The sequence below is a fragment of the Candidozyma haemuli genome, assembly GCF_002926055.2.
Source record: "Candidozyma haemuli strain B11899 chromosome Unknown F_2014730914, whole genome shotgun sequence".
NCBI lineage: Eukaryota > Fungi > Ascomycota > Pichiomycetes > Serinales > Metschnikowiaceae > Candidozyma > Candidozyma haemuli.
In genome coordinates, this window is record NW_020289912.1 from 480,031 (window position 1) to 492,207 (window position 12,177).

The following is a 12,177-nucleotide window of genomic DNA, read 5'->3' on the forward strand; positions in this document are numbered from 1 at the left end:
TTCATGATTTATGCTTGTCTTTGGTAACTCTTGTAAAAATTTAAAAGAGGAAGTGGAAGGTAGAAGAAGTGAGACAAAGGATGTCTGAATGATACTACCAAGCTTCTCATATCTACAAGAAGATATTGAAATAAGAAATTCCTAGCGTTTATGACATAAGAAGCTTTGAAGTGCTTGCTTGAAACCAAGTGAAGCCTTGCTTATATAGGTTTTGCTTACGGTTGGTGGTTCCAGTATGGACAATGAGTACTTCTTAACTACCATTACCGGCAATTCCAACGAATCCACAAAAGCTGTCAATAAATCAAAAATATAGGCCATTAAGTAGCCACCTTCCAAAGACCTCATTGAAAACGGAAAAAAAAAATAAGAAGTCAAAATATCACCACCTATAAAGTTCACGAAACTCATCTTTTCCATACATTATGTCTATGTATGGCAAGAGTAGAAGAATTTCGCAGCCAAACGGAATCCACCAACTCCCACCAAAACCACCAAAAATCTTCAAAAATGCTAAAGCTTCCATTCATACCTCTCAATTACCTTCCATTTCAAACATCCCTTCCTTTGCATTCCCAAATCTGCCGATCTTTGCTTCCCTGATCACCCCATACTTTTACCCCAGAAATCACCGACTTCGCACTGACAAATCTACTACTCCACAATGAAGATTCTTTCAGATAAACTGATCAAAAAGCACCTTATTGGCTCATTGACCAAAGAAAAGGTCGGAAACGAGTACCTTCCAGTGCTCCAACGTGCTTTGGCCGACTACGAGGCAAACCCAGCAGTGGTGCCTGAAAGAACAGTACTCACTTCAAACTACCCTGGTTGTGATACCACTCACTTGTTTATGCCATGTGCTGCTCCAGACAGCGTGGGCACGAAAGTTATTAGTGGAGGGTCGTACAATTCCAAGAAGGGATTGGGGTTTCAGGGGTTTACGGGCATGTTGGACCCACGGAGTGGAGAATTGCTTGGGGTGGTGAATGCCAAATCACTCACTGCGTTCAGAACAGCCTTGGCTAGTTTTCTGGTGGTATGGAAGGAGTTTGATGTAAAGACTAGGCCAAATATTGACCATGTTACGGTTTTTGGAACGGGGCCACAAGCGTTCTGGCATGTATTTCTTGTTTTGAGGGTTTATCAGGTTCAGAGGGTTACAGTGGTAAGTCGGTCTCAGGAAAGTGCCCAGAAGCTCTGTGATGAGATTAAGGAGGTGGATGGAGTGAAAACCGAGGCTCTTGCGCTTTCTAGTGGTGAGGTCGGCGATAGGGTTAGAAATTCCGAGGTGATCTTTGGCTGTGTGCCTTCAACGGAACCCACTATCAAGGAAGAGTACCTTGATACGACCTCTAAGAAGCTCATTGTGCTTATTGGATCGTACAAACCGCACATGGTTGAACTTGACCCAAAGTTCGTGGAGAAGAGCTTTAGAGGCGAGTACAAGATCATTGTAGACTCCAAGACACACGCTTTGTCTGAAGCCGGTGAGTTGGTACAGAGTGGAAGCTCCGAAGAGAATCTTGTCTCGTTGAATGACTACTTGACTGAAAAGGCTCAGGGTAAAACAACTACCAAGTCTGGCATAACCGTTGCCAAGATCGTAGGTCTTTCCATTATGGATATCTACATGGCCCAGTACATGTTGGATGCCGTCGACGCTCCATCTGTTGATTTTGACTAAACCTATGTTGGTTTGACTAAAAGTTCACTGATTTTAGGAGGCTACCTGAACCTCTGGAGGACACAAGGAAGTATCTAAACGAATGTGTAAGAACGTCCACGAACCGGGACAAGGAATATCTTTATCTGACTCTCTCAGAATGCTCATACTAAACCTGTCCTCGAACTGGTACTGGTACTGGCACTGGCCCTGGCGCTGTTTTCAGAATGCGTTTCACCTATACCAATAGCCTGTTTCATTGGCTGGCTGACACTGAACGTTCTCAGGTACCACACCACACGCCAACACCTTCTTCACCTCCAACATCCACTTCCAAATCCAAAGTATCACAAAACCAAACCTTAAACACGCTTATCTTATCTATCGAGCCATGACGTGACCGTCCCAGCCCAAGGTTATGCGTTTTCGCAGCCATTCCCTACAACCAACAACTGACCAACACCAGGCCAATTTCGACCCCTATAACAAACAGAAATCATATTTACCCCCTCCATACACGCCTTTGAAAACAACCATGCCACACGAATCCCCATTTAGGCTTCCTAGTCCTGTTGGGAACCCATGAATGTCCTGCAGGCAGCCCGCCAGTCGACTACCTTCTCTTATCAGACCCCACTCAGTCTTCTTTCTTCCATACAACATGTTTTTTAAGAAGTCTTACCAGAGAGTTCCTTCAGGGGACCCTGATTTTCTTGATGAGAAGGCCAGCTTAGACGAGATCGAGACCCCTGTGCAACAAAAAAAGTCATTTCCAAAGAAAGCCATTTGGGCAATGGTCTTGCTTCCAGTGTACCTCATCTTACTCGCTACTTATTGTCTTACAAACTGTGGAAATCATGAAGCTCCAAAGAGAAACGTTATTTTTATGGTGACGGATGGAATGGGTCCTGCTTCGTTGTCGCTTGCACGTTCTTTCAAGCAATACAGAGACAAGCTCGACATTGACGACATTTTGGCTTTGGACTCCATTCTTATTGGATCTTCGAGAACCCGTTCCAACGACTCGTTGGTGACTGATTCAGCAGCAGGAGCTACAGCATTCTCTTGCGCTTTGAAGAGTTACAACGGTGCAATTGGCGTTGACCCAGAGAAGTCGCCATGCGGAACCATCTTAGAGGCATTGAAATTGCGTGGCTGGCACACGGGTCTTGTTGTCACTACAAGAATCACCGATGCCACTCCAGCTGCATTCAGCTCTCACGCTGACTACCGTTTCCAAGAGGATCTTATTGCTCAGCACCAGTTGGGTGAGTATCCATTGGGTAGAATGGTTGACTTGATGATTGGCGGAGGCAGATGCCATTTCTTGCCAAAAGCCAACCAGGGCTGTAGAAACGACGATAGAAACTTGATCGAGGAAGCACAGAAGAACGGTTGGAGTTACGCTGGCGACAGAAAGCTGTTTGACGCGTTGGACGAGGGAAGAAACGTCAAATTGCCTCTCCTTTCACTCTTGGCTCCTACAGATATTCCATTTGATATCGATAGAGACTCGTCAGTGCATCCTTCTTTGGCTGAGGAAGTCAAGGTGGCGCTTACTTCTTTGTCCGATGCTACCAAGGACTCCAAGGAGGGCTTCTTCTTGCTTATTGAAGGCTCTAGAATTGATCACGCCGGTCATCAGAATGACCCAGCTGCTCAGGTTAGAGAGGTGTTGGCATACGATGAAGCAATGAAGGAGGTGATGAAGTTTGTGGACAACACTGACACTGAGACGGTTGTGATCTCCACTTCTGACCACGAGACTGGTGGCTTGGTGACTGCTAGACAGGTTACCGAAAACTACCCTGATTACTTATGGTACCCTGAGGTTTTGCTTAACAGTAGCCATTCAGGTGAGTTTTTGGTTAAGAAGATGATCAGCAAACAGAGTCAGACAAATATGGATGACGCTTCTTTGGAAACCTACATCGCCAAGGAGATTGTTGAGCAGGATATGGGTATTACTGACTACACCAAGGAGGAGATTCAAACAGTGAAGAAGTTTGCAGGCGATCCAAACCGGTTGTTGGGATTCCTTAATAACATGATCTCAGTGCGTTCTCAGACTGGATGGAGCACTCTGGGCCACTCTGCAGTGGATGTGAATATCTACGCTTTCTCAAACTCTGATAAGATTAACAAGCAGCTTTACCAGAGGGATCCATACACCGGTTTGATCGGTAATCACGAGAACATTGAGATTGGCGCGTTCATGGCCAACATTACTGGTGTTGACTTGTCGGAGGTGACCAAATTGCTCAAGGACGTGGAGCACTCGCCAAAGGGTGCTTTCAATATGGAGGCTCTCAGCGAGGACATCCATTTGCATGCTTTACACGAAATTCGTCATTGAGTCGTTGGTATATTATGCTGATCTATAAAAAAATGCATAGGAAATAGAAGTTCCATTCAGTGGAACTCAGATGAGGTTACCCGAGTAGTCTTCCTTGCAAAGCTTGGCTCTCAAAGTACCACCATATCTATAAAAGCAAAAAGGAACCAAAATCATTGCCAATGATACAAATGCTAGCAACCAAGAAGCCCACTGCAAGCCCAATCCATGGTACATTTGCGTGACGAACAAGGGGAAAGCAGCACCGCCTGCACTTCTTAAGAACACCTTAGTGGCCAATGCAGAAGCAGCATACTTGGCATAAGTGTCGATGATATAGTTGTTCAATGAATAGTAAATCAACACCATTCCAAAGCCAAATGCAATACCCGAAGAAGCAGGTCCAACCCAGATGATATGCTTATACGAAGTGGCACCAAGAATGAACAAGGCAATGCAAGGGAAAGGAGCACCAATCATAGCACCCACTAGTCTATCTTCAGGAGTAGTTTTACGTCTCTTTGCCAACGCTAAGTATCTTCTTTCCAAAGCTGGAGTGACAGCCACTGCAAGCAATGCACCAATAAGAATTGGAACATACATAAGACCAATCTTATCGTCTTTATATCCATAAAGATCGCCAAAAATGACAGGGTAGGCAAAAAAGAAAGCATAAAGCAAAGCGTAAATAAGCGCCACAAATGCACAAATAAGCACCAACACGGGTTCCTGCCAGCAGAACTTCATGGGACGATACAAGTTGTTGTTCATCATTTCAGAGAACGACATGGGCGTTGCTTCCTGTTCAGTCATAATTCTATCATTACCAGTTTCCTTTCTAAGGCGTTTCGCTCTTCTTTTTAAGATAACAGGAGCATATGTTTCTGGGATAAAGGCCATGGCGATCCACATCACACCAGCAAACGCCATATTCACCCAGACCATAAGGTCGTACCTGCCAGTATCGACAGAAATGAAACCATTGACAATACCACCAAAAACAGGACCAGAGTATGGACAAAACGAGAAAATAGCAATTGCCATGCCTCTGGTTTCACAATGGAGGTCCACTAAACTGGCACCCACATTGGTCAATGCAGAAGAAGCGAATACTCCTAGAAGGAAACGACAGACCAAGACACCGGCAATGTTTGGAGAAAGAGCGACAGGAACGTTGAAAAGCGTATAAAGCCCAAAACTGATAAAGTAAACCGGTCTTCTTCCGATTTGTTCAGAAAGTGGTGCCCAGAGCAAAGGACCCACAAGGAAACCAATCACCATTAAAGATACCGTCAATACAGCCACTTCAGTAGAAACATTATACTTTTCACTAACAAGTTCAAGGCCTCCAGCCAAGGAAGAAGAACCATAGGCAGCAGAGATGACAGCCCAGGAGTAAATGAATGTGTAGAACCACTTGAGCCAGATATTCCAATTGTGTGGGTTTTCAGGGTCATTGATATTGAAAGTGACAAACTCTATAGTAGGATCAAGCTCCTTGATTTCAGAAGTGGCAGTTCTATCTGTCAGCACTCTTGAAAGCCTCAGTTTGACACGGCCCACTCTTTGAAGGCCTTCTACTGGCACCAACCCTGTTTCTGTCTCGAGTGTATATTCTTCAGGAAAGATTGGATCTTGACATGGAGGCATATTAAGGTCAGGCTGGGGGATATCTTCATTGATTCCCAATTCCTTAAGCGATCTGGCAGTTTCTGTTCTTGTTCTGGTAAGCTCTACGCTTCTGTTGGACCTTTCATCAGAAGGGTCCATGGTGAGCTTTTGGGGGACGTATTCCAGAGAACTTAGAGATTCCAGGCTGCTCATGATTGTTGATTGATTTGAAGTGTTGATGATATGTAGCAACGAAAACACAAGTACTTATATAGTGGTTCGTAGTCACAACTTTTGCAGCCATTCAGCCGTATTCCGTGCTCCGAGAACGCACCTTTTATGCGGGTACGGCACATAGCCCAAGTTTTGGTTCCTTTTCCGGACTATGTGCCGTCCGAGACAGCAGAAACCCTCCGTGGATATGCAAGTACATTCACTTTTGGCAATGGTTGTTCCGGACGATTATCCGACATCGGTCAGGATCTCTGATAACCAAGAATAACGTCTTTTTAGGGGGATCTTGACACGCCTAATAATATTCAGGGGCTTCAAATTCACCTCCTTGAAGGAACCACTCGTATATTGAAATTCACAGAAAGTGGATATGGCAACGTCAGACATACCCACAATTGGTTCCTTCCTTTTTTCGTCTTTCATTGCTGACTTACAAAATCCTAACCTGAGTGGCATTTGGCTTCCACGGGAGAACCTTGAAATGTGGGGAGCCACCGTTGTGTTTTGCGTTTTGTGTACTTTCGCTTGCTGACTTATTGAGATCCATCCACGGAGTAAGTGCCGGATAAGATAGGTTCGTTATCTGATCAGGGACGAACGGATAAGGTTTATGAGTCAGCAGTGACTCGTGATTCTTTACAATTGCTGGATATGGTAAACTTCATTAAGGTGTGATTCATTCCTTGGAGGTTGCCGCGGAGGCCACCGGTCCAAAGGTTATATATGCTGATATGCTAATTAGGTTGAGAAGCCACGCTGAGCTCCTGAAAGTTCTTGATAACGTCGACATTGTACATCTGCTTGTTGCACCGCCTGCCTTCGTAAGGGTTCTTCAATGCGTCTTGCTTGCACTCGTACAAAGCAGCCTTCAAGTTCTCGACGCTCTCGTCGCTCAATTGGAAGTGGAAGGCAATACGTCCTCCCATGAGCTTGACGCCGTGTTTTTCTGCAAACTTCACGAGTAACGCGTCGTTCATTTTGTTCTTCTTCAAGTCGACAAAACGAAATTCGTGTCAACAGGAGATTCCAACGCAATATCGTGTTTCTTGCAAAAGTCACTAACGTCTCTGGCGAGGTCATGGGCAATGGCAATCTTATCCCAGTTATCTTCCAAAGCCGTAAGCGCCATAAGGGTCATCATACCGGCCTGCCGTATACCACCGCCAGCTTGTTTCTTAAAATGATTGGACTTTTCAATGAATTTGCGGTCACCAACGAGAATGGAACCGATAGGAGCACCCAAGGATTTGGATAAGCAGATCGAGACGGAATCAAAGTACTGGCAGTACTCTTTAAGCGAAACACCGGTTGCCACACACGCATTGATCAAACGAGCGCCGTCCAAGTGCATCCAAATACCTTGAGATCTAGCAAATTCGCTAATACGACGAATCTCTTCAATTGGGGTGATTATTCCGTGCAAAGTGTTTTCCATACTGATAATCTTTGTAGGGGCGCCGTGGATATCGCCATCATCGGGCGTATAGTTCTCGAGAATATCATCCAACGTCAAGTAATCGCCATTTTCTGGAATAACAGGATGCACCATGGCTTGCGATAACGTAGCAGTTCCTCCGGCTTCATGCAAAAAAATATGGGCTCTATGGTCACAAAGAATGGAATATGGAGGCTGGTGCAAAGCAGCTCGAAGTCCGATCTGGTTAGACATTGTTCCAGAAACGCAGAAAAGCGCAGCCTCTTTACCTGTCAACTCGGCAAACCGCAGTTCAAGCTCCAACGTATATGGATCCTCCTTGTACACTGAGTCACCCATGAGTAAGGAACCCAGCGAGAGTTTTTCAAGCACCACCTCGTTCATGTGCTGCGTGGGTAAAGTGAAAGTATCGCTTCTGAACTCATTATGAATCGTGAACCGTTCACGATCTTCGAGAATGGTCATATTGAAAAAGTGAAAAATACCACACTTTATGCACTTAACGACGACACGTCTTTATTTATATGACTCTTAGTAATACTGCTTCGGAAAAGATTGCGATGACCGAGCCATTTTTTTTGCAGCAAGTGCAGCAGGTTGCACTGCATGGCCCTCAAACGCCGAAAAAGAAAGCTCCAGGAGCCCCAAAAGAGCCTTAAAGGAAGCCTCAAAAAGGAAGCCTCAGCCCAAACTGCGCCAAGTGCCTTATCGAAAGGTTCGAAAAGGGCGGGGCGCAAACGGTGCAATCCTGAACTTATCAACAAAAAAGTTTCGGAAATGCATTTCCAGGCTTAAGGTGGGGTACTTTGTGGCAGTTAGTTCATGCTCGCTCTGGCTTGTCTTGGTAGAATCTCTGCATGGAGGCTCCGAGCGAAAAAAAAGACACACAAGGTGGAAAAACTGGACGAAATAGTGAGTCTTCCCGCGATTAGCCGGTGAGTTGACCTGGTCAAGCTTATCTTCAAGAAAGGGGTAAGTCACGGTACCCCGCTGAAAGTAAGGGGCAGAAGTGACACAAGTGACTTCAGGTTGGTTTTAAGGGTTTGTTGGGCTGGTCCTGGGCTGGCCTCGACGAATATGTAAGGCAATTTGCATGTTTACCTTGTGTGGCTTAAAATACACACCTCAGCTGTTCCTCAAGCGCTGGGTATTTTGACGCAGCGCATTCTCTAAGGTTCAAACGGCAATGTCGATTGCCCACGCCCTGGGCAAGCATTGGCGTGGGGGCGTTGAAGGGGGCGATAAGTCTGAACATCAGATAAGCAGCTGATTTTAAAGTAACAAGTAGTTGTTTGGTGGTTTTTAAGCTTCATTTTGCACTCCTTCTGCGTAGTAGCTGCACATCACCGTTGACGTAAACCACTCTTGGCGGCTCCATACGAGTTCTCAGTCAACAAAATAACCTATAACAGCTGGATATCGTCGGAATCGTCACGCTCTTTCTTTCTGGACTGGAATGGCTGGAAATCTGGGGAAATCATCCCGCTTGGAACATCATTTCTCCAGATATGGTTTCCGCCAGAAAGCGCTCTGCCATGGTTGGAAAGGCCAGGGTTGAGTCTGTCCAGCCAGATATTCAGTGGTAAGTTTCCAGACAACGAGCTTCCTGGGAGTTGTGAGTTGTTGGAAAGTAAAAGGGAATCAAGTAAGGCATCGTTGGGCTGGGATACAATGGACTGGGATGGCGACAACTCTGTGTTCATAGGACCTGGCGAAAGCGACATTTGCTTAGGGTATTGCCTTGAATTTAAGAATCCACCAGTGTTGGTATTGCCAGGAGCGTTTGAAGAAGTACCTGGAGTATTCCACAAAGATGGAATGGACTGCTGGGTAGACGATCCAAATGGTGGGTTTTCAGGAGTAGGCGATCTCATTCCGTACATTTGATCTTCGTAAGGAAGACCCGACAAGAATTGCATCTGCTGAAGGTTTTGTTGCAATCCAGGCTGAAGGGAATCATTCAAGTTGGATTGCAAATGGTGAGACCTGTCTTGTTGCATTCCAGGCTGTAAGTTGGACTGGAGTGGGAACAGAAATTGCAGAAGCGAGTCTTGGTTTTGCAACAGTGGTCCAAGCAATGAGGCCTGAATCAGCGAGCCTGAAACCGAAGGTTCCAATGGCACGTTCATGCCTTGGTTAAGGTTGTTTCCAAGATTGGCCAGCGGAAGACTTGACTGTGAGAAACTCTGTTGATGGCCCGAATTGTACCCCATAGCCTGTTGGTTCTGGGCAAGCGAGGACGAAGAAGCCATCATAGGCACATTGAGACTGTTGCTTTGTGACATTGAATAGTCTCTGCCCATGTTGATATCAGGGATATCTCTATTTCTAGGAGCTTCAGAATAGTCTCTAGCCATGATGTCTGGAACCTCCATGTTTCTCGAGGCCTCAGAGTAGTCTCTAGCCATGGGAGGAGCTTCCGAAACCAAGCTTCCCAGGTTATTATCATGCTCATCGTAGACTCTGCTGTAGAAAGGAGCCATTCTCTCAGTTTCAGGAATGGGTGGAGAGACAGGACCTGAAGCTGGTGAGTCTGGTGCTGGTGAATGCTCATCAATGAAAGTGTAGACTTTAGGTGGCCTCGATTTAGGCAAAGCATTACTGAATCCTCCAAACTCCACGCTGGCCTGGTACTCAGTGATCTTCTGTGGCTGGTATCCTGGATTAGCCGAAGCACGAGCAACTTCAGCATTGTTGTGGATCATGACGAACTTGCGAATGGCATTTCTGTAGGCAGATTTCCAGGACAGTTCTAATGCAGTAAGAGCCTCAAACTCTCTATTGATATCTCCCTCCCACTCAGGACGGAGAGTGGTGAGTCTCTTCAATAGTTCAGCACCACCTTTAGTTAAAAGCGAATCTCTAGTGAACACTTCAAACACACTAGAAAGACTGGTTTGAGAACCGTTAGGTGAAGTTTCACCAGTAGGTTGAGGGTTAAACACAGTGAACTGATCCACAAGTGGTTTCAACAGGTTAACCTGATGGCTCAAATCCTTTCTTTCGCCATTAAGCTGTTTAGAGTTGTTCTCCAATTGGGTCAACTGTTCCTTAAGTTCAGTGATATCCCGGTGGAGCTGTTCGACAGTAGTCTTCACACGAGCACGTTCCAGGTCAGCAGTATTCAAAACATGATGTTTCTTCTCCTCAAGTTTCGTCACACGGGACCGTAGTTCAGCCAAACTAGCTTTATGGATCAGTTTATGGGAGCGGTGGTTACGAAGCTGTTTCAGAAGTTTAAGCTTTTCAAACGTCAAAGAGTCCTTCTTCTTTTCAAGCTCCTTGACGTCCAGATCCTTGCGGCCTCTCTGCTCGTGCTCTTCACTCAACACATACTTATACTCGTTATAGCTTCTAAGAAGCAGCAGCATCTCAGTTTGCTGGAAAAGAGCAAAAGCCGCCATATCAGCTTTCGTTCTATGCAACTCAAGCTGATGAGACCTAATTTGGCGGCGCAACAGCTCTGGGCTGGAATCGTTAGGGTCGTATGACACTTGGGCATCCTTTTCACTGATCTCCATATTATCCGTCCACGACGAAACCGCCCATCCAGGCGTTTCATTGATATCATCAAAATCCACCTTTGAATCCGTAGTCGTCACGTAAACAGCGCCACTCTGAGATCTAAAGTTTGTAGCAGCGTTGACCGCCAAAACCCGAACCAGGTACATGTGAGCCAGCTGAAGCCCACAGAGTTTGATCAGTTTCCCAGCCAACGTGGCCGCTTCACGTCCGTTCAAAAGCACCACATAATAAATATTCTCAGAAGCCGTTTCCGTATCCCAATGAAGAATCACATAGTCCTCTCCAAGCGAGTCGATGGTCACCTGTGGAGCATGAGGAATGTCTATATTGAGTTTCTGGAAAAGCGTAGCCAGCGGTGTCTGAAGAAGATGGTAGCATCTGCAAAGAAGCCAGCAGAGTGCTGGAACTGCAGTGAGAAGCACCTCAAGCATGGCCTTTTTATGGGTAAGTTGTCTGTTGCAAGTGGTTGTTAGTATAGGTTTTGATCTGGCGATGTCTGGTTTTTCGTGCGCAGTGTGGAGGACCGAAGCCAGGAATTTGCAACCATTCGTGGGGGGCACCAACCAAAGGGTGGGGGATGTTTGGGGGAGAGTTTAGTGGATGGAAGTCGATTTTAGGAGTTGGGGGTTGGTCGTGGATGGTTTGAATTATGGAATTTTGAGATTGTGGTGGGGTTACTGAGAGTTTGGTGGATGTCTGTTTCAGTGCGAGAAGCAAAGTAGTGGTAAGGCAAGTGGTGGTAATTATTATACTTAGGTAATAATAACATGTATTTTTTATTTTATTATGAGGGTCTAGTGGACATTAGTTTAGTGACAGTGGATATAAACGTCTATTTTTATGGGACTTTTAGTGGATGTTTGGGTACTCATGGATATACCAGTTGCTCTACCTGAAGTGTCTCATACCGTGGATATACCACATATTATCCTTACTTACCGGCATATCTAAGTGACACATTCAATTTAATATATACTAACCTTTTCGAAGAATACCACAAAAGCTCATTTTTGACGTACGTTATTGAGTTTCTGACAAATTCGTTATCTGTCAATGTCACTTTTTAAGTGAATGGTAATACCCTAGCTGGACATAGGTTCAACATTCACAGAGAGTCTACATTAGATCTTGTAAGGAATTTATATCTCAACCACCAAGAAAGAGAAACCATCGATGCCTCATGTCTAACACAAACGTCTATCTTCTCTGGTTTTGTGACATTTGATGTAGACCACATCCGTTCTGGTACGGCTTACGATGACAGTTTACCAAGAGCAAATCAAAGCCTCTTTTAACCACCCTGCTTACTAGTTTCTCAATAATTGTCAGTCTACATTCCCTTATCTCTTTCCTGACATATATCATTTCCAT

The 12,177-nt window shown here is 45.3% G+C and overlaps 5 protein-coding genes across 5 annotated transcripts; 2 read left to right on the plus strand and 3 right to left on the minus strand. All coding sequences in view use genetic code 12, as the record gives it.

The window, feature by feature from the left end:
- Positions 1-664: 664 nt before the first annotated feature.
- On the plus strand, positions 665-1,687 carry CXQ85_003894 (uncharacterized protein; the record flags this gene model as incomplete). Its single annotated transcript, XM_025487528.1, has 1 exon — positions 665-1,687. The coding sequence occupies one exon, from the start codon at positions 665-667 to the stop codon at positions 1,685-1,687; it is 1,023 nt and encodes a 340-aa protein (XP_025344544.1).
- A 640-nt stretch (positions 1,688-2,327) lies between these two features.
- Positions 2,328-4,022, plus strand: CXQ85_003895 (alkaline phosphatase; the record flags this gene model as incomplete). The annotated part of the gene is made up of 1 exon (XM_025487529.1): positions 2,328-4,022. The coding sequence occupies one exon, from the start codon at positions 2,328-2,330 to the stop codon at positions 4,020-4,022; it is 1,695 nt and encodes a 564-aa protein (XP_025344545.1).
- Positions 4,023-4,088: 66 nt separating this feature from the next.
- On the minus strand, positions 4,089-5,771 carry TPO3 (spermine transporter; the record flags this gene model as incomplete). Its single annotated transcript, XM_025487530.1, has 1 exon — positions 4,089-5,771. The coding sequence occupies one exon, from the start codon at positions 5,769-5,771 to the stop codon at positions 4,089-4,091; it is 1,683 nt and encodes a 560-aa protein (XP_025344546.1).
- An 809-nt stretch (positions 5,772-6,580) lies between these two features.
- GLY1 (Gly1p) lies at positions 6,581-7,746 on the minus strand (the record flags this gene model as incomplete). Its single annotated transcript, XM_025487531.1, has 2 exons — positions 6,581-6,832; positions 6,865-7,746. The coding sequence occupies 2 exons, from the start codon at positions 7,744-7,746 to the stop codon at positions 6,581-6,583; spliced, it is 1,134 nt and encodes a 377-aa protein (XP_025344547.1).
- Positions 7,747-8,684: 938 nt separating this feature from the next.
- Positions 8,685-11,237, minus strand: CXQ85_003898 (uncharacterized protein; the record flags this gene model as incomplete). The annotated part of the gene is made up of 1 exon (XM_025487532.1): positions 8,685-11,237. One exon carries the CDS (start codon positions 11,235-11,237, stop codon positions 8,685-8,687), a length of 2,553 nt encoding a protein of 850 aa, XP_025344548.1.
- Positions 11,238-12,177: the final 940 nt, after the last annotated feature.